Here is a 21,567-nt window from a genome sequence, read left to right as displayed (position 1 = left end):
TTCAATAAGCACTTAATAGTTTAAAAAAATAAATAGTATATATTGGACGAACACCTATACAACTAAATTACAAAGTCAATATATGTATTAAAATTTTTTTTATGCATGGAAAAATGGGCTTTCACCTGAGTGGCCCTAAATAGGAACCCAAAGTTTCAAGTCCTACAAAATTAGAAGAGAAAATGTCTTTCTTTACCAAACTATGTCAGGCACTCATCAATGTAATTAGTTTCAAAGTAATGTCATGACATTAAGTCCAAGTGACAGAACATAGTGGCAAGGGCCATGGATGGAACAGTGGCTTGACTTTACAGTGAGAGCTTATCTGCAGATCACAATGAAACTAATGTTTTCTAGATAGTAATCTTTTCAATTCCAGCTACTTCATTACACTAAATATGGGAACTATTTAAAAAAATATTTCTATCAATAAATTATTCCATAGACTTACACACTGAAGACATCTTACTTGTGACATAGTCCAATTTTCTAAAATGATTGTTAGCTGGTTTACATGAGGATAGTGGTTTGTTTTTTTTTATATCCTAAAGGAAAGACTTCCAAAAAATATTTCAAAACTGGGAAAAATCATCATTATCAATATTTCTTAGAAGTAAGAAAATTCTTTAACTGAGTGAAGATATATAGATATTTAATTTTGACCAGTTGATTTCCAATTTGTAAGATAACTTTTTTTAGATCCCAAAAGGTATGAACTATAAGGAGGAAAAAATCAACATATACAGTTAATTTATCATGTTTGTTATATTATATAGCAATTTGAAGGGAACTGTCTTAAAATAAATATTTAATTCTGCCTTAGTTTTAAAGTGCATTGCCTTCTTGGGTTATTCTGTATGCAACAGAGAAATGAACCATAAACCTAGACAACTACATAAATTTTAAAATCAAATATATGTAATAAAATATATATATGGACTCTTATTTAATAAAATCTTTTTCCTGAGGTTTTGCACACACTGCTGCAGAGCTCATAAGCCATGCTTTTAATATATAAACAGGAAAAAATGGTTTTTCCATTTTTACTACAGGTCAGAATTGAACCCCTGGAGTTCCCAAGTCCTACAGATGCCGTGAAATGAAATGTGGCACATTTGCAGTCACAAGAAGTGACTTTGGAGGGCAGGGACCTATTTTATGTGCTGAGGCATGTCAGTGGAGAGGCACAGAAAAAGTATTTTAAATGAACCGCTATGAACTAAAACGATTCATAAATAATTGGTTAGGGAAGACATGCTTGTAAAAATCCATTAGAAGGTACAAAACATGTCTGTATTCACAGAACCATAGAATGGCCTGGGTTTTGAGGGACCTTAAAGATCATCCAACCCTCTGCTGTGGACAGGGGTACCTTCCACTAGACCAGGTTTCTCAGAGCTCCACCCAGCCTGGACTTAAACCATTTTTATTATGCATAAAGTTTTAAGTACCTTGTATCAGGAACCAGTGAAAGGACAACTTTTTGCAAGGCGTTAGTACAAAATGAAAATACTCTCCTGGAAGATGAATTGGTGGAGTACCTGGAAAGCCATATGACTGACAATGGTAAGGTAACTGCATGAATTTCTTATAATCAAAATCTAGCTGAGAAAATAGACCCAAATCATGTTGATTAAATTCAGTAAGTCAGATTCTCCATGCTCTGTCTGACTGGAGTGTCAAGCATCATCTTTTGAGTTTGTCACAGAACTCACCAGGCTTCCAAAAAGGCCCATGAAAAATTTTGCCCGCACAGACTGAAGTAATTACTCTATTTAGGATCTTGACTAGGAATGGAAATATTGGAAGGGCTGTAGAAAAGTACAAATTTTATAAGGTCTGTTTATTTTCCAGTAAATAAAAAATTAGGAGAGAGAGGAAGAATACATATTGCTTGTCTTATCATCAACAATATAAAAACATGCACCAGAAACTTATGACTACAATGAGAGAGAAAACAGCAGCATTCAGCTGCAGGGACTGGCCTCCATTTTCACGTCTAGTAGCTTCACAGCATCTGTCTGTGTGGATAAGAATAGTTATAGAAAATCAAGAGTGTGAAAAACAAGTAAATTTTAGGGAAAAAGAGTGGAAAAGTTGAGATAGTATGAAAAAGGAAGTATCAAAAGGAAAAAAAAAGTGACAGTGGGAAAGAAAAAAAGAAAAAAAATAATATTTACATTGTGCCAAAGACAGTCGCTTGAAAGACATTACTCTAACAAAAACATCAAATTATGAGTAAAGCATAGATAAAATGGCAACCATTGAAGTACCCTGGCCAAATCTATATAGTCTAGTACTAAAACTGTGGACAAGGTATACCTCCATAGCAGCAATATGGTCCCCGTCAGCAGTCAAAGCAGCAAACTCTTTGGTCTAATTTTAAAACAATTTATTTAAGTGCTTAACCTGAAGCATGTTTCTTGCTTCCCCTTGAGACCATTCAGCCAAGCCCTACCTGAATACAATTTTGACTTTTATGTTGGAGGTACTTGGAACTCGCAAAATTGTCATGTAACACGGTCCTGTAACTATCAGAAATAGTGACTACTGGCTATTTAAAGCAAGGAGTATTGAAAGCAAGGAGAAACACCAGCCTGTAGGCTGAAAGGAGAAACTAGAACTGTGTCAATAATTATACAAAAAAAAGGTTTCAGTCATCCACAAGAAGGGACAAACTTGTTTATCTGTTTCTCCTTGCTAATGACTTTATCTTTTCCCTGAATTATTGTAGGAGATCACAATGGGCCAGCAGGAAAACTGGCTTCAATAATATGGACACAGGTCCAATTAAAATATGAATGACCCATGCAATTAACACATGCAGCTCAGTAATTAGATATTGACTTTGGCACTAGAGTGGGAACAAAGTAGCTTCTTAGACATTTGCATCCTCACAGTATGTCTGCTTACAATTACAAAGTTCAAATATATTTTTTCTACAAATATTTATATTAAAGGTTCCTTTTTTGGCAAATAATACAGTCAAATTTATTCAATATATAGTGTATTGACTAGACGTTTTTTCCAGCTACAGTGACACAATAATTATGTTGGTAGTGATTAATACCAGTTTTAAACTAATATTTTGAAAAAGACTTCAAAAGAAATGAAAATGTATAAAATCTTATATTGCAGTATAAGCAACAACCTTGGTTAATTTTTTACTTTAAAACTGATTTAAGAAATTGTAATGGAAGCAACTATAAAGCAAATGGAAGCAAACTATAAAGCCATATATAGTCTTGTATGCATAATATTTAACCAATGAATTATCTTATCACAGAAATGCCCCTGTTCTTGCACAAATGCATGCATGATAACTATCTTATGTAGATAACTATCAAATAGAAAAGGCAGCAATATAAATAAACTAAGAACAATTGGACAACTAAGAACAATGGACATTATTCCATCCTCATGCATATCTCTACTGTGATGTTTCCAGTGATACATATTGTGTTCAAGCCATTCAAAATTCACAACCAATTCTTTTTAAGACTTAAATAGTTTGGTCCATGTACTCATAGAAAAAAAAACAAAAACAAAAAAACCCACAAACCTTGAACACATTAAACTTCCACATTTACTTCAATAATTCAGCTTTTAAATATTTTTAGAGGACATACCTAACCATCTTTTAATTGGCACTCAGGGATATTTTAATTAGAAAGCATCATAATGCTAGCAATTAACTACAACAAATGATAAGGATTAGAGTACCATAAATGTAAAGTGTGGCCTTGCACTCCAGCATTCAACATCTAGAGTGAATTTCTTTTTTCTTCATAGCATTCAAAAAGATAAGCAAACTAAAATTCATATGATAAAAGAAAAAAATTAAATGCCTTTTGAAGCAGAAATTCTGACAATACAGAATAGCTCTTTGATTGCTGCTCCACTGGTATTCAGTGGTAGTTAATGTCTGTGATATCTGTACCATAAGAATTACTTTTTTTTTTTTTCTGTTAACATTTTTGATGGTTCAAGCCTTTTTGTCTGTCTTTTTGATTTATATCAAATAGGTTTTATCAGTTTTAGTGAGGGATTCCTATCCCTTTTCATGTAATACCTTTAGTCTTTGCAGGGAATGGAGCAAACAGCTGGTTTTAGCCTAGAGCAAGAACATTCCCTATCACTTTCAACAATGATCATCTCCAGGATTTGATGAGAAATGGCTCTCATTCAGCAAATTCTACTACTGGTTTGAAAAACAAAACCAAATAGGTTTTGTGGGGGCTGTTATCTTTCTGAAGTTTTAGACACTACTTAATCTGATTGGTGTGAGTCCTACCAACTTTTTTCTCAAAGCAGGAGACCTCAAAGATACATTTAATCTCTCTATTCTTTTCAGAAAATAACAAAATTATTCTTCCATCACAGCAATATTGGCTGAAGAATTTAATTTACACTTTTAGCTCAGGATTATGATCTTAACAAAAGTCAGACAAAAGCCTTCATTTTCAAATTCTTATTTTGGAATTACAATATCCTTCAGCCTATGAGAAAATGAGTCAGGTAACTTCATAAGGATAATGCTGCAGCTCTTCCTTGCCTTGGGAATATGATCAGAGCCCCAGGGAGACTGACATGCCACAGGCTTTCCTTTTTCACTCCTGCATTTTGATCTTCATTTTAGATTTAGCTAAAACCCTAACTAGTCAGATCTGTAGAAACAGACTGAGAAATCCTGTAATGCACAAAATCGTACAAAAGAGACACTAATTACCAACTTAAAATTTCAGATCTGTGGAATGGAAATTTTACCTGTGAATATCTTTCAAACTTCTTCTGTGTTTTTTCTTTTTCTTTTGTGGTTTAAATTTAAGGTGGCTGTCCAGGTTGGTTTAAGGATCAAAGGTCAGAAAATTCCAACTAGTCTTTTCCAAATCATTCCAATTGTTAGAAGCATCTGAGGGTTTAATACAATATTTTGTCTACTGCACTACAGAGAATTTTACTTCTATTTTCAGATAAGATTTTATAAGGAAGGTACAGGAATGCTTTAATTTTGAAGCCCCCATTCTCTGACAAATTTAGTGAAATTGTCAGCTATGTCCAAAAGTTTTTAGAAGCCACAAACCAATGGATGTTTGTGCGTGCACACACAAACACAGAAAGGCAGTGTAGTCACAAACCATAGGCTTAAAATCAGGCTAGTCCTGAAAGATTCTACAGTCTTTTTATGGAGATTTAGACAGGCAATTTGTAAGCCACAAGTGATGACATTTGATCCTGGCTCAAGTACCTACTGACAGCCTTTATAGCTTTTTCTATGGAAAGAGAATACAAAAGAAGACTAAAAGTCCCCATAATCCCTCTAATTTAACTTTTAATGATGAAATTTCCTAGAATTGAGAATAGGTACCAAGAGCCAAATTGGGGGTCAATATGGGTTTCAATCCTGTTCAACATCATTAACTATTTGAGTGATGGGGCACTGAGTATAGTCAGCAACTTTTCTGATGGCACACAGAGGAGTGGCTGAGGAACCAGACAGTTGTGCTGCCACACAGAGGGACCTTGGCAGGCCAGAGAAATGGGCTGACAGGAACACTGGGAAGTTCAACAAGAGGAAATACAAACCTCTGCCCCGGGGTAAAACAATCCTGGTGCCCAGTTCACAGCTAAGGGCCACCCAGCTGAAAATCAACTTTGCAGAAAAGGTCCTGGGGACACCAAGTTTAACAAGAGGCAGCAATGTGCTCTCGAGGCAAGAAAGGTTAATGGAAATGACAGCAGAGGCCTTGGCCATGCAAGCCTGCTCTCATGGGATACACTGACATTGAGGATTGGTTGTAATCACATAAAATCCAATTTCAAACAGATATGAAATGATTTAAAATCCAGGAAATATGTTTCAAAGGACATAAGAGCTGTTCAGTTTGGAAGTTTGCCCATAGGAATTGTCAGTCAACAAAAGTTACATATTTTTGTGGTGGAGAACTGAACATGAGTGAGGAAGGTGGCTTTTTGGCTTCTCTTAGTGGATGTATGGTCAGGGATAAGTCAACCCTTCAAAGAAGGGGGCAGTGCCCTTCAGAGCTTGGGAAACTGTGCCAGGGCCCGCTGGGGATGAAGGAGTGTGAGAGATAGGGTGCAGCAAGGGAATATGCTCTTGGATTGCAAGAGGTGACAGGAAGAAAAACCTACCCCAGCTACAGAGATGGGATCATATAGCATTTATTTATATCCTCAAAAGGTCACCTGATTGCTTGATTGAGATGAAAATTTAAGGAAAATACCCTTTGCCCTGAAAGAAAATTGTGGGAATCAGGGAAATTTGTTTCTGTTTTGCTGTAATTAGTAATTTTGAGTTTCTGTCTGAAAAACCTTATCCTAGCTTCTATTCTAACAATATATTCTGTCCATATAGCTCAAAAGCTCTAGTAATACATCATAAAATGTATGTACATAAATGCAAACCCAAATATATACACACATACTTGAAGCAATGATAAGAGCTGCTTTTTTTTTTCATTCATGTCAGGACCACTACAGATCCCATTGTATTTTTGTAAAAACTAATGATAAAAATCATGTTTAACATGGTGATTATCATCTTTGCTATTGGTGGTGATGAGAGAAAATGCTATGTATTATTGTCCCTCTTTTGCCTCCCAGGATATGATTTAAAGTGTGGAGATACACATGCATAGAAAAAAATAAATGAGATGTTCAAGGGACTAAAACATTTTCAGACAATAAAAAATTACACTCACAGTTCATGCAGTATTGGAAAAAAACAACCAACCAACCAACCAAAAAACCTCAAACAACCAATATCACAAAGTAAGAAAAATAGATCCAAGAGGTTCTTGTTATATCCAAATATTTTTTTCATTTTCCCACTATTGCCCCAAGTTATTAACTTTTAGTGAAGAAGGAAAAAAAACTGATAAAACACAATTTGCAACCATTTTTAATATATCTACTGGCCTTTCAAAGTAACAGCACTGACTGGATAAGAGCCTTTGGAAAATGGCACTTTCATAAATCTGCTGATAATTCCTGAAAATATATTTAACACTTGCAGAAAGGATCTTTTTTAGCACCTTCCATTTCATCTTCTTTTGAGATTCAGTATTAACCTGTAATATGTGTATTTTGGTTGCAACTGTAATGGTTCAGGATGACAGCAGATTTGGACACTTTTGTACCAGCTGTGGGGTACAAAGACAGGATCTCTGTTTTCTCGCTGTAGAGAAAGAGTGAAAGGGCCCAAATAAATGGGCTGTGGAGTCAGCTCTGGGAGCTAATGGACTTGAGCTGCTCCCAGGGGCTTTTATGGCTGCAGAGGTTCGTGCATGCTCTCCTAATGTGGATGAAGAGCTAAAGCACACTGCTCCTTTGAGAATCCCACAGAGCTAAAAGCTTAACAGTACAGATAAGCCAGAAGCAAATTTTATAAAACATTACAAATCAGCACTAAAAGTGTGATAAATACTTCACTCAGAGGCAAACACACTGAGGTTAGAGTTGTACCTGCCTGCAAGCGTTGCTAACTGACATCCCTAGTGAGTTTTTGTAACACATAAAATACTACATTTAAGACTGCGTCACTCTTTCTCCAAGAATGAGTCTAAAATACATGTCCATATGCCTAAGTGAAATGTGAAATTCAGATATAGAATTATGACCACAAAAAATAACTCAGAAAAGTAGGAAGGAAAATGGTATAATGGTGTATATATACATATATATATGTATATATATACACACATGAATAAATATGTTTTAAGAAGTTTTTTTGCTGGCATTTCTCAAAGTCAGTGCAAGTTTCCATTGATGAACTGTTTAGAAAACCTGGACATTTTTATTAAAAGGATTACAAATTGTAAGGAACTAATCACAAATATGAGTGGCTCAGTGAATGGATACTGTATTACAGGCCTAGGAACATACATTATGAAATAAGTAGATCTACATTTGGAGGCTGCTGAGGCCAACCACATAAAAATTTAAGGGAATGTCTGTCTCATTTATGCACCTCCCTGATGCCAGAGAGCAATTTGCAGCCTCAAGCTCCTTCCCAGACCTAAGACTATTACTGGAAGATCATCATTTTTGCTATCATGGGATTTGACTTGCAGCCAGGAGCTGGTACTTGCACACTTCACTAGGAAGCAGAAGCTGTGGATTCAGTGCCCACAGGAGTTGTATATTCACATAAGTGGAGTTTTGGCTTCAAATTCCTGTCCCCAGGGATCACTACTTCTGCCTGATATCCAATGGCTTTTGAAAGCACAAACAAGCTCCTTCTGCAGAATTTAGAAGCAGGGTTTTAGTTCTTGTGACTACTCCTATTTCCCTACTAAGCACCCACTGAAGGACAGCCAACATGTCCTTGCTTCCATCTCCCTTCAGTCTTGCTTCAACCTCCCTGATTTATTGCATTAGCTTGCTACACTTCACCAGGGTGTTATGTTATTTGTAGTTAACCAACAAGATATGCTTGGGATAAGCAATATTCATGAGATTGCATACATAGGGTCTGTAGATTTATTTCTCTTTAAATTTAGGGTCAGACATAAACACTCCAGCTGAAGTGCCACAAATTTGGGCAAACACAGATGAACACCTTCAGGAGTCTTAGAGGCTTTTATACTAATTACATCAATAATATGAAAGGAAACCTCACTTACTGTAGCTACTGAGAGAGCACAGGACAAATGATGAAGATTTCATCCAAAAGTCTACCCAGTTTCAATCTTGTTGTCTATGTCCTGTTTAAAATTTATCTGTAGATACCTAGCTGTTAATGCCAAAGCCTCAAACAAATAGTGCATCATCAGCATTAACTGACATCAGAAAGAATATTTCTGCTCAAACTTAAGCATTTATACATAAACTCTATTACATTTTAATAGATTGCACTCATATTTTTGCAGCATTATGTATATATGTATCTAATGTTATATCATAGTTATAATATTATGTCATTTTAAAACAAGATAATAATGCTGACTCATGAATATGAAGACTAATGGTCCACTGATTCTAAATGTCTTTTGACATACTTTAAAAAATCGCCTACAGAATGTTCTTATGATGGGAATTTCACACTCTTTTTCAGGCTTTGAAAAAACAGTTGTCAAGGAAACTAATTAGTTCCACAATCATAATTGCAGTAATGATTCATATAAAGAAGACTTGAAGTTAAATAGTGTAACAGAGTTCTTACAAGTACTTAGAGGTTATGGGAGAGCATTGAAAGGAAAAAGCCCCTAAGCACCTATAAAACTCTTTTTAGAGAGAAATGTTCTATCTTTCTTCTGAAAGTAAATTAACTAAGCTACTTTTTACTTGAATGTCTAGAGATCACCTACGGTATCATTTACTGAGGAGAATTAAGCTTCTCTGCTACAGCAGCTATGGCAATAGTACAGATTAGTTTACATAATTATAAAATGCTAAAGTTGGAATTCATGGCAAAAGAAGTAATAATTTTTTTTCACATATGCAAAATTGAAAAGTGGCTTATCCCTTCCATCAGTAAGTTTTTACTTATTTTTCTACTTGACAGATATCTTCATTTCCTCAGGACAATGAGTTTCCCTACATTTTTTTCCCCTTTTTCTTTTTCAATCACAGGAAATTTTATTTCTGAATGATAGGAATCACAAGGCCCTGCCTGTTTAAAAACAAGTACACAGAACCTATTGAGACCCTGAATTTCAATCAAGATGCAAATCAACTTTACTTCAATTCAAGTGCATAAACAAATACTTGTACTAGAACTGGATCTGAGTCTATGAATGAATTACAAATGTGTTTTCTTCACAATAAATAAAAGGTAAGGATGCTTCCAATATTAAAAATTTCTATGGAATACTCAAACATATTGCACAGATCGTGAGACAAATTTCCTGAAAATATACTGGAAGGAAACTTATAATAAACAAGAAAAAAAATAGCCAGTTATTTCAAAATTTTCATGACTCATTCCAGCTCATTGGCACTGTATCAATGCTAGTCAGGTATTCAGATTGAAATACAAGTATTAATATGGTTTACATTTTAATATATTTGCCATTGTACTTATTTGGCAAGTTCTTTGTTGATTCTAATACACTAACAATTTGAAAAACGGCAGTCAGAAAATACTATGTTAGAGGATTTATAACTTGATTTTTCAAGTGGTAATGATGATAATGATCCAATTTAGAAATAATTATTAAGGATGTAGTTCATAACTTTAATTAAAAGTTTAAAATATTTTCCTTATATCATTTTCTTTAAAAAAATTAAAATTACTAATAATACTCCAGAAAATACCTTATTTTAGGTTTATTGTTAACTAAACAATTTTTCATTGTTGCATCAAAAAAAACCCCTTATATTGGGAAGTATTAAAACTCATACACTCACTCTTAACTAAAATGCAATTTTTCTTGAATGGAATTTCAAACCTTCCTATTTACAGACTTAAAAATAAGAACAAAGTTTCTATAGATTTCAAATGTTCTAAATCAGTCTCATAGAAGACTGCTTGGTCACTATGTTAGGGTGAATCATTCAGACAATATCTAAACAAGACTATTTGAAGTCTTAACCTCATCAGACACTAAAATAAATGCTTTTATTACATGTCTAGCTAAAAGCACATGTAGAGATGGGAATTAAATGAAGAATTCTAGAAAATAACTGGCTTAACCAGACAACAGGCAGTACAAGGCAACTTGAAAAGCAGGTGTATCTTAAATATGGTCTTTTTTGTTGAGTGTCATCAACAGGGTTGAAGAATCAATGTTTCTTCTATACTCAAAAATTACTTTATTACTAAGAGAAAAGTGGGAGACAGGGTCCCATTTAAGGGTCCTGAATAAATTTTTTTGCTGATAATAAAATCTGGGACCTCATGTTTTTCCAGTCCAAGACTTCAGTTACGTTATGCTCAACTATACACTGTGTACCCTGAGTTGGAAATAATTCATAGAGAGAAAACACGATGAAATTAACTTACCTGTAATAATGTTGGGCTTTGGTGGCATGCTGAATTCATACAATGTTGGTTCAGAATAACCCAGTCTGTTGGCAGCTGTAATTTGTACTTCGTAACCCATGGTCCATTGAAGGTGCTCTAAGATGATGTGGTCTCTACTACCCTGTACTTTTTTCTCTAGCCACTGGTCTTCCTTATCTTTCTGTAAAGAAGAAAGTATTTGTTTCAATTATCCCTGCTTTCTCTTCAATTCTCTTGTGTTATTTGTTTAAAGTCTGTATGCACATGATGCACAAAGATATGGAACTGCCTTTGCAGAGGTTATGAACGTTAATCTAATTTTGGAGTTCTAAGTACTTAGGCTTTTTGTAATTTTGACTACTCCTTATCACGTTTCCACAATGTGGATTTAGAGAATTTGGTGGTCAATCCTTTTAAACTTTTTGGCTTCAATTTATTCTTTGCTCAAATACTGGGTTTTATTTTATAGAACAGCAGGCTAATCACTTATATAATAAAATGCTAAAAATAAATTATGTAAGAAGTTTATTTTATACAGACATTTCAATTACCTTTTGATCAATATTCATTCAAATAAACTTGCCATTAAACCCATTCTTGAATTGTTCATGAGTCCAGCTGTGTTTATATCACACATTAGTTATTTAACAAAATATACATTAATTGTAGCAATATGGAAACCAGGTTTTATGAAGAATATAAACATATTTTCTCAATGATGTTTATATTCTTCATACAACCTTTTTTTTTTTGAAAACCAGGTTGTATGAAGAATATAAACATCATTGAGAAAATATGAAGTACTATGTCTGCACCTGTGAGAGGATACATGAAAATCTTTAGGATGGTGTTCTAGACAAAAATGGATTCTCATAATTTCTCCTAGTTCAGGTAATTAAAACATCTATACATAGAGAAAAAATGAGGACTTAAATTGCAAACTTAATTCTGGCATTTCATAAATTTGGAGTTCTTACCTTTGCAATCGCTACTTTGAGTGCACAATACATTTAATTATTTATACAAATAGAAATTACGCAATAATTAATAGGTAGAAGGATAAAACAATACATATTGTCAAAAAACAAAGTAATCTTGTTCAAAGGACAACCAATAATAGTCAGCAGGAATCCATGCAATCCTACCCTTAAAAGACTGAGGTACAATAACATGGCTCAAATATCTCTTGAGAGACTGGTGCTGGCCATCCAGCCACTACAGCAACATAGACCTAATCAGTGGGTAAAAACCATATGGGAAAATTTAAAGCCAGACAAACTTATAATACCTGCAAGTATAACTTCTTAGCTGCACACTACTCAGCAGCTTATAGTTAGGCTCTTTGCTGAAGCATCTTGCTCTTCACTGATATAGGTTTCAGAGAAAATAGCGACTAATTTAGAGATTTCAGGGACCAATCATGTTCTCTATGACTTACTTTTTATTTGTCCCCAGTCTTCAGAAAATAAAGGATACACTAAATTCCCTTGTGTGCATTGCTGCAATAATTTATTTGTTATCAGCTCTGAGGCTGAGGATTTTTCCATACTGACTTCACCTTTTCATAAACTTTCTTGCTTTGTCTGCATTAGCATTGGTATTGACACGTGATAGTTCTGAGAATGAGTAAAATCCAACAAAACCTCTTTTCAGGAATATTTTCATCCAGGTGAAAATTCCTACCTGGTGCAGTGATAGACTAATGAAAAACATCAGAATGGTAGGTCAGTTACAAACAATGAAAAAAAACCTATATACACTGGAGTAAAACCAGTTTGTTCATCATATAGTGAAAGCAGTATTTCCTGTAAAGGATATTTTCCCCATATCCTTTCTATTGCAATCACCTGAGTGAATCCACTCACATTGTCACTATACTAAACTCCTTTTATAAGCTACATTTTTGCATAGCACTGCTGAAATAGAAGGAGCTAATACTGATTGCAAAATGCATATGGAAATACTCCTTAGTGATATTAGGAATAGCAGTGTTATGTAGCACTGTACTTTAATAGCTGTTGGAATTGGTGAGGTATGGGAGGAGTTACAAAAAATACAGCTAGATTTTAAAGAATATCAACATGAATCAGAAGTTCCCTACCTAATTTCAGTATTGTGCACGGATGCCATGTGAATATACCAGGGAATTCCCAAGGGTTTCAGAAACATAGAAAGACAAAAAAATATACTAAAGTTGGAAACTAAAGATTCAAGCTAACACAGCTGCTGCAGAAAAAGACAGTATTGAAAACAGAGATTTGATTATATTTTGAAAAAAAAGTGCAAAAATCTATCTGATGAATGTAATAAAGCTGCACTTCTGAAGACAGAAGAACAAGGGGAAAGGCAGGTGTTCCACAATTTGGTAAGGTGAAAAATAGTAAATGAGCTGAAGTATCACAAGATACCTCTGTCATGCATATGCTATGACAGAGATGCCAGAATTTTAGTTGAAACTGAAACCAAATGGGTGAATTGAGACAAATGAAACAAAGTCCAAAACCTGAGTGTGAAGACAGAAAAGTTTTTAAAAAGTGACAAACACAAGTTAGGAGGAAGAGAAATAAAGTGTCTGGAGAGCAAGGTGTGTTCTAAAGACAGAGATTAGATCTTCCAGAGTACTGCTTATAGCTCCATAAAGATGGAAAATAAAACAAACAAACAAACAAAACCCCCCCAAAAAACCCAAAAATAAAACCACCAAATCAAACCAAACAAACCCCCCAAAAAAAACAAACAAAAAAAAAAGGAAAATAACTTCTATGTCCTTCATTATAGCTGTTATTTCAGCTATATTGCATTTTCAAGTACTTTCCCCTAAGCAGAGCTCAGTAATGTGTCCATGTTTGATTTACTACAAGTGTAGAAATGGAAAAAGAGGGATGAGAACACGAATCATGGGTCTGCCAGGTAAATCTTCCCAAAAATATCCCTGTTTAATGTAGAACCCTTTCAATTGTAGCTTAAGGAGCAGAAGAGAGAACCATAACAGATCACTTTGCACCTTATTAGGTTGTTCTGTTATTAATAATTAAAATTTATAGAAAGCTCTACATATGCACACTGTTCTACAACAAAAGGAATGAAACTTCTAAATTACAAACAGTAGTCTAGGTTGGGGGATGAATTAACATAAATGTCTTTAATAGTCATTAATATCAAGCAACAAATCCACATTTACAGAAATTGTGATGGGATCTGCAACCTCAGAGATGAAACTGTTCCTTTATTTACATCTTATTTTGTTTGATATTATGCAGAAATACTCCTTTACACAAGGCCACTTACAATCTAGTTAGTGACTGGCAGTTCTGGGGATTTCACTGCCCACTTCCATTACTCTTCAGCCTTATATTAACACACAAAAAAAACTAACTACACAAAATCCTCACATCATTATTTCTTAAATGTGTATATATTGGCTTTATGTAGTTTTGGCTCCATTTTTTTTTCATAGTATAAGCATCATCCAAATTTATTTAAGAAGAGTCTAAGAGCTAGGTTTTTAAGACAGCTGTAACCTAACCACCTAAATACCCTGACAAAAACAAAAACAAACCCACCTCCACTGAAACAAATAAATCCACAAAAACAACCAAAAACTAAACAAAACAATGTAAACTCCAGTCTACCATGGCTTGCTTCTCAAAATTGAGGGCACACCTGACAACAGTGGAAGTAAAGCCAATTCATTTTTTAGGCAGCAGTTTACTAGTCTGGAAAATACCATCTCTCTATTTAATGGTCATTCTACATTGTATCCTAAATCACATTCTCTGGGATCTCATAAAAAGTGAGAAAAAGTGATTAATCCCCTTCAACTCCTCCCTTATTCCCCATCCTCTCTAAATTGTCGAGCTGAAAGCTCAGCTCAAGCAGACTTATGATGGTGGTCCCTGTGATGAAAAAATGGACAGCAGACACTACACTGTCTTGAAAGCTGGCAGGAAAAATATCAAGAAATCCTCTCAGAAGAAAATCTAATCATTTAAAGCAGTGACTTCACAAGAATTAATTACATCAGGTTAGGGATTTCTAGGTCTGGTAATAAGGGTAATAAAGTACAGGGGCAAATACTGAACCAAGCACAAAACAGCTGGTAAAATGTACATGGTGTTAAAATACACACAAAGTCAGAGGATCCGGCAGGTAGACAGGAACCTAGAGATGCAAAAGCATTTACCTGTTTCGTGGTAGGTAGCTCAGAGTGGGAGTAAATGAGAAATAATCTCTTTTAAATTATTCTATATCTATAAAATTTGTTGTAGAACCCACCATTAAGGAACAAAGTTAATATGTCCCACATCAACACAGTCAAAAAAGAGAGAACGTGCTTCAGAGCAAAGCACATAAACTGTCAACTCTTATCTGCCAAAATTCAGGACATTAACAGTAATCCTGTCACAGGTCAAAAAGAGGTGAACAAGCTTTAGGCCTGTAAAAACCAGTCACTTTAGTAATTTTTCTTGCTTCTATCAAAAGGTTCATAATCATAAAAGAGAATTATTTTTATTATTCTGTTCTAATTCCAAATGTTCCCTAACATTTTCCCTGACAGGAAAAAACAAAAACAACCCTCTTCCCCTCACCGCACTTTTTTTTTTGTAGCTTACTGCTGGCATTCTGTGACCTGGCAGTATAGAAATGTTAAGACACCTATTCAGAACTTTCTTTTTAAGCATTATGAAGTAAGCTTAAGCAGTGTCAATACTTTCCAAAGGCTGCTTTGTGGCCTGCCTTTCTCTTGTCTGTCTGTCCTGGCTGCTGTGACAGCCTCTACCCTGTATTCCAACTGCTCCTTCCTACTGGCCCTCCTTGTGTCATCCACACTCTCCTCTTGATTTTAATTTATTACTCTGGTACTTGGTAAATGCCCCATCAGATAACAGCCACTTACCAACTCAGTACACATTTCCATAATTTACATGGATAAAGCTTCACATCTGATGTGAAACGCCAGGACTTCATCATGTGTGTCCCAACCAACTTTGGAAGCACCATAAGCAGAAGAACCAAAGGGAGGTTTGAGTTGGCCCCCATGAAAAGAATATTAAGGAGTTCCTCTGAGAAGTGTGGTTGGCTGTCATCTCTGGCACCAGACAGGACACTTTCCTAGAGAATTCCCATCACTGCTCTTTCCAGCTGGTTACCGGGGAACAATTTTCCCTTGTTTTAATCTCTCCCTTCCTATTCTTTCCTAAGGTAAGTTTGAAGTCAATGTGTGCCATCAGCCTCAGACTCCACCAGTGAAGCTTTGTCAGGCTGTCTCAACTTTCTTAGTGCAACAGCATGAAAAAAATTGAGGCTGCTAATCATAAAAATTGCATAGTACCTAACACTCTGGAATACAGAAGAAAACGTCAAGCTGCTGTAGTCTGATTGTAGACAGTAATTCCTGCCCATAATATCAAGAAACTGATGCTAGGAAAGGAATATTCAACAGAATTAAATACTGGATTTCCAGGAAAAAAATTACTGCTTGCCCTCAACCAGGCTGTAATATTGCTTTAATATATTAAAGGCTGTCCTTCCTTCAGTTAAAAAAAAAATAAAAAATCTTTATAAAACTTATACATGGCTGAATTAACTTTTTGAAGAAAAAGACATTGATGTATGGGTTGTTATCAAATATGCTCTTCAAACATGCAAGCAAATACATTGGTCCAGGTGCTAATAATGAGGCTGGCAAGAGTTATAAGAAAGCTAATTAAACATGACCAATGGGGAAGATGGAAGAGAAGCAGTCAACAGATAATTATGAACTTTAAATAGCATTCATTCTTGCTGATTAAAACACAAAAAAATATTCTGCTTCTTTTGTTGTAGAAAGGCCTTTAATTTAGTCAAATTGCTTTTTCAGTTGGAAGTTCAAGGAGTTCGAGGTCCAAGGAAAAGCATTCTTCAACCTTTTAAGTTTTCAGTTACTGCTTAAACTGCACATTTACCTTCCAACACCACACAGAAAAAGTAATTTTTTATACTATAATATTGTACCTTAGTAAAAACACAAGATCAAAATTAGATTTCCAAAAACTTTTTGGGATAGAACCAAAAGAATTTATCTTATTTTAATCATAAAAAAAGATTAAATTCCATATGCTGCATGAATGTGTTGTATCCAAACTGTTTATTTTGTACTCAGTGGTAGATACTTAAAGGCATTGTAATCCAACTAGGAAGTTCAATCCGGCAAAACTTCATTTTTATCTTGTATTGCATATTTTACTACCCTTGTCTTCTTTGCTATTACTTTTATGTCAACTGTATTCACTGGATGGAAAGTCATTTAAGAAGGTCAATTAAGATTTAGGGATCAGTGATAGCAGAATAACTGCTGGTCATTGGCCCAGACTACTCTTAAGAGTGCTACCAAATGTTTCTCAACTAATTTGCACTATTAATCTTCTTTGGTAAAATTTAGCAAAGGAGAATAGTTTTACATATCAGGTTTAGCATTTGGATAATCCTTAGACCATTACCAAAAAGTTAAATCATAGTAAATATTAGGAAATGTGACAAAAACCTATTACAAGTTAAGGAACTGTCTTTTCCTTTTGGTAACATTCCAACAGGTTCTACAGTCACTTTCTCAAAAATTGCTTCTTTCTGTGAATAAATAAATTCCTCACTACCTTCCATTTAACATGCCTAGATATCCAGTGTTAGATTCCCAATTTTCTAGACTCTTCATGGACATGAAATTCTGCTGTAAAACTCTGGTAAAATGGGTCTACTCAATAAAAGTACTGCACAAGGAAATTTTTAAAAAATTTACACTGGAATGAAACACATCACTTTTGCCAGCTCTGCAGCTACTTCTTCAACACAATCTCTTCTAAACACAGCACATCAGGAAATGTATTTTAGCTGCACTATTAATAATAAAAAACTCACACAATTTTTTAAAAATATATTATATACTGTAGAAAATCCTGTTTTCTAAACTTGCCAGGTTTGATGAAAGAACACCAAAACAGAGCTTTCTAGAAGGCAGAAAGCAAAAAACCTCTGCACAGTGGATGTCTAAGAACAGATGTGTGCCCTGAAACTCATGAAATTCCCAACAATGTGCCAATGGCTTTTGGAAGATGAGACTTGGAATTCAGGCAGATAAAATATATGAAACATGATAAGCTGATTAATGTCATTTACTATTGACATGAAGCACTCCAATTTAGCTTTCTATCAAAGTAAACGCATTTATAATAGATTAAAAATTTGCTGTTCAAACAACCTTAAATGTGTAATTTTAATGTTTGCTAATTTATTGTAAGTTCAAAAGGTGAACACGAATGTCCCACTTTACCTATACAAACAAAAAAGAATATAGTTTTCTTGATAACATGAATTTTCAGTATACCTTTAGGAATAGCTGAGTGCTTTTTTGGTTTTTTTTTTCAATTTTTATTTTATATGCTGGCAGCTGCAACTTAGTTCCAAAAGAAAACATACTATATGGGGTTTTTTTTGTTTTTTAAAATTATTTTCTGGAATGCAAACCACTTTGGTAAATTTAAAATAATATCAACAATTTTCTCTACATTAAAAGCAGATATTTACAAGCATAATTTCACTTATTTTGATTAACTGAAATACTTACACTTCTGTATTTGACAATATATTCCAGTATGGGGGCACCTCCATCATCTTGTTTAGTTATGCTAAGTTTAAAACTCTTGCCACTCTCTGGTTGTCCATGAATTGAAGGGGGGCTTGGCTCCCCTAAATAAGGAAATAAACAGTACACAATAATAATAATAAATAAGCAGTGAGATAACTCTTAAATTACAGCTAGGAACTTGTCTATAATAATATTAATCAAAATCTTAAAATCAATATGACCATTCCAGGCACTACAAAACAGCCTTTATAAGAATGTGAAATACTGTGCTTGAAGTATGTTCTAATGGAGATTCCTCATACAAGGAAATAAAATTATGTGAAGTATGAAAGAAATATTCATATCTTTGAGACCTTCTGACTTCAAAACTTTTAAATGGAATTTCTTTCCAAAATCATTTAGTCATCAATTCAGCAAGCCAGACACTCTCTTACAAGTAAGCATCCATAACTTAAGCATTACCTTTAATCCTCTGTCAGATGTCTAAATTGCAATACAGTTTTTCAATTTAAAGTAAACTTACTCTCCAATAAATGTGCCAAGTCAAATTAGAGTAAAAGTTATCTAATATTAACAATGTAGAGAAGTCAATATTAAGAATAAATGTAAAAAAATAATATTTTCAAATCTAAAACCAAATGTCTTAGTTATAATAAGAAAATAAAGGTAGTCTTAAACATGAAATCAAAGATTAAAGACCACTTTCAGACTCTTTCCTAGTCAAAAAGCCACAGATTATTTTTTCTATATGCAATGCCCATTACATTTTCTTAAAAAGAGATCCTAAATGAACATATACTGAAGTGTCTTATCTTCAAAATACCTGTAAATGTGCATTTAACCAGACAGATACTGTTCCTTTAGAAATAATTGTACTGTGTTTAGTACTTATTAAAGTAAGGATAAACTTACTTAGATCACAACACAAAACTTATCTAGCTCTCTATCAGATAACATGTATAATGTTAAGAGATATATATGTATAATGTCTTTCAGTTTCTGTCATTCTTCCATCAAGTATGCAGATAGGAGTAATAGGAAATTATCTCCTCCGTCCTGGAATATATTTGGAATATGTGTATGCTTCAATGAAAAAGAAATTTGAAAGCTGTCAAGTTACTGTTCTGGGACAGAAGAAATGCATACTGCAATGTAATATAATATAAAATAATATAATATAATAATTAATATAATATAATATAATATAATATAATATAATATAATATAATATAATATAATATAAATATAATATAATATAATATAAAATGTAATATAATCTAATATCACAGAAATATCTTGTGTTCTTTTGTCGTTACAATACTTTTATTTTTCATTTCCAGTATTAGCTACACTGAGTAATGCCCTATTCAGGAAACAGTTCTGTTGCAGCAGATTTATGACAGAAGCTGGCAGTAGCTGCTGATGTGTTTCAGCATATCTGTTTGATTACTGTACACTGCCATCTGGTAGTTCCTTTCCTTTTCTTTTCTCTATTTATTTAATTTATTTACTGTTGTTTCTATTTAAAGATAATTTGAGGAAAATATTTTTCATTTGCCCTTAATATTTTAATCTGAACCCCTGGCCTATATTTAGTAAAAATACAAAATTGGTTTCATAGAATTTCTCATTTGCATGTAGTCATAGTTAAAACAATTTATTCTCATCATTTCTTCCATAGCTTAAGATTTTCATTTGATGCTTGATAATTGCAGAACAACAGCACCATAATTTGGTGAAGAAATGTCTCCAGAAATGGCCAATTCACTTCTTAGATGTGGATAATACCCTGAGTATTAACAATGAGAAAAATTTCTTATTCTAGTATCTCTCATGGTTTATGCTCCATTATATCAAATAAAGGCTTTTCTGAATCTCAAAAATGTAAGATAACGGGATAAACTCTCCAATTTAAGTACACTCATACTTATTGAAAGGGTGGAATAACAAAACAAGATTTCTGAGACACAATGAAAAAACTGATATAATACACTGGAGAGTGGATTAAAAACCTGAAAAATTATCTACAGTGGATCATAATTCAAATCAAGAGATAATAATAAAAAAAATAATAATTTAACAGCACAAGTTTTACTCACGGACGGGTAAGGTCTGAAAGATCTCAATTTTGCTGTACTCTCCTTGCCCTTTTCCATTTACAGCAGCTACTTTGATTTCATAGGTTGTATTTGGTTCCAAATTGCTCAGAACAACCATAGCTAAAGGGAAGAAAAAGAAAAGGAATAAAATTTGATGAAGTAATAATTTTATAAAAAGAAAAGAAAGACAAATTCATAATTTGCTTTCTTCACTTGTAAATATCAAGTCTCATATTCTGACAGTACATTGGTTTTATCACAGTATATCAGCTTTTTTGTTGAGTGCTAATAGTCCCTTTTTTCATCTGCATAAAATCATTGTTGTAACTGAGTAAGTTATGCTTCTGAAGGAACAGTGAAGTCAGTGTAGGCAACAATTAAGGACCTCGATGGGGAGCAATGTCTTCTATTCAGATTTTGAGCACAATGTATTGGGTTTGCACACCCAGGTTTTGGGTAGAAAGGCTGCTGCAGGGGTGGCTTCTCTGAGAAGGTTCCAGAAGCTTCTCCCATGTCTGACAGAGCCAATCCCAGCTGGCTCCAGGCTTGACCCACAGCTGGCCAGGTCTGAGGCCATCAGTGACAGTGACCTGTGATAACACAGCCTTCTATGATAATGTATTTAAGAAGGAAAAAAGTTACTGTGCAGATGTACTTGTGGCCAGAGAAGAGCAGGCTGAGGATGTGAGAGGAACAGGCCTGCAGACACCCAGGTCAGTGCAGAAGGAGGGGCAGGAGTTGCCCCAGAACTGAGATTCCCCTGCAGCCCATGGTGCAGCCCAAGGAGATGCAGCCCATGGGAGACCGGAGTTCCACCTGCAGCCCACGGAAGAGGTGCACACCAGAGCAGATGGATGCTGAAAGAGGGCTGGAACAGGCTC

The 21,567-nt window shown here is 34.3% G+C and overlaps 1 protein-coding gene across 2 annotated transcripts in view; it reads right to left on the bottom strand.

Moving 5' to 3' along the window:
- Positions 1–21,567, bottom strand: part of NCAM2 (neural cell adhesion molecule 2) — a 271,664-nt gene that overhangs the window by 27,642 nt on the left and 222,455 nt on the right. The window contains exons 13-16 of one of the 2 annotated variants that reach the window (XM_066571937.1): positions 20,687–20,806; positions 18,567–18,688; positions 10,967–11,147; positions 1,078–2,021 (exon numbers count right to left, since the gene is read on the bottom strand). In XM_066571937.1, coding sequence (XP_066428034.1) covers positions 1,906–2,021; positions 10,967–11,147; positions 18,567–18,688; positions 20,687–20,806 — 539 coding nt within the window. In that variant the 3' untranslated portion in view covers positions 1,078–1,905. Of the gene's footprint in view, positions 1–1,077; positions 2,022–10,966; positions 11,148–18,566; positions 18,689–20,686; positions 20,807–21,567 lie in introns of those variants that run through there. The other variant, XM_066571936.1, reaches the window with a different exon arrangement.

Source organism: Molothrus aeneus, chromosome 2 (genome assembly GCF_037042795.1).
Source record: "Molothrus aeneus isolate 106 chromosome 2, BPBGC_Maene_1.0, whole genome shotgun sequence".
NCBI lineage: Eukaryota > Metazoa > Chordata > Aves > Passeriformes > Icteridae > Molothrus > Molothrus aeneus.
The sequence above is the reverse complement of the archived record's forward strand: the minus strand, read 5'-3'. Positions and strand labels throughout refer to the sequence as shown.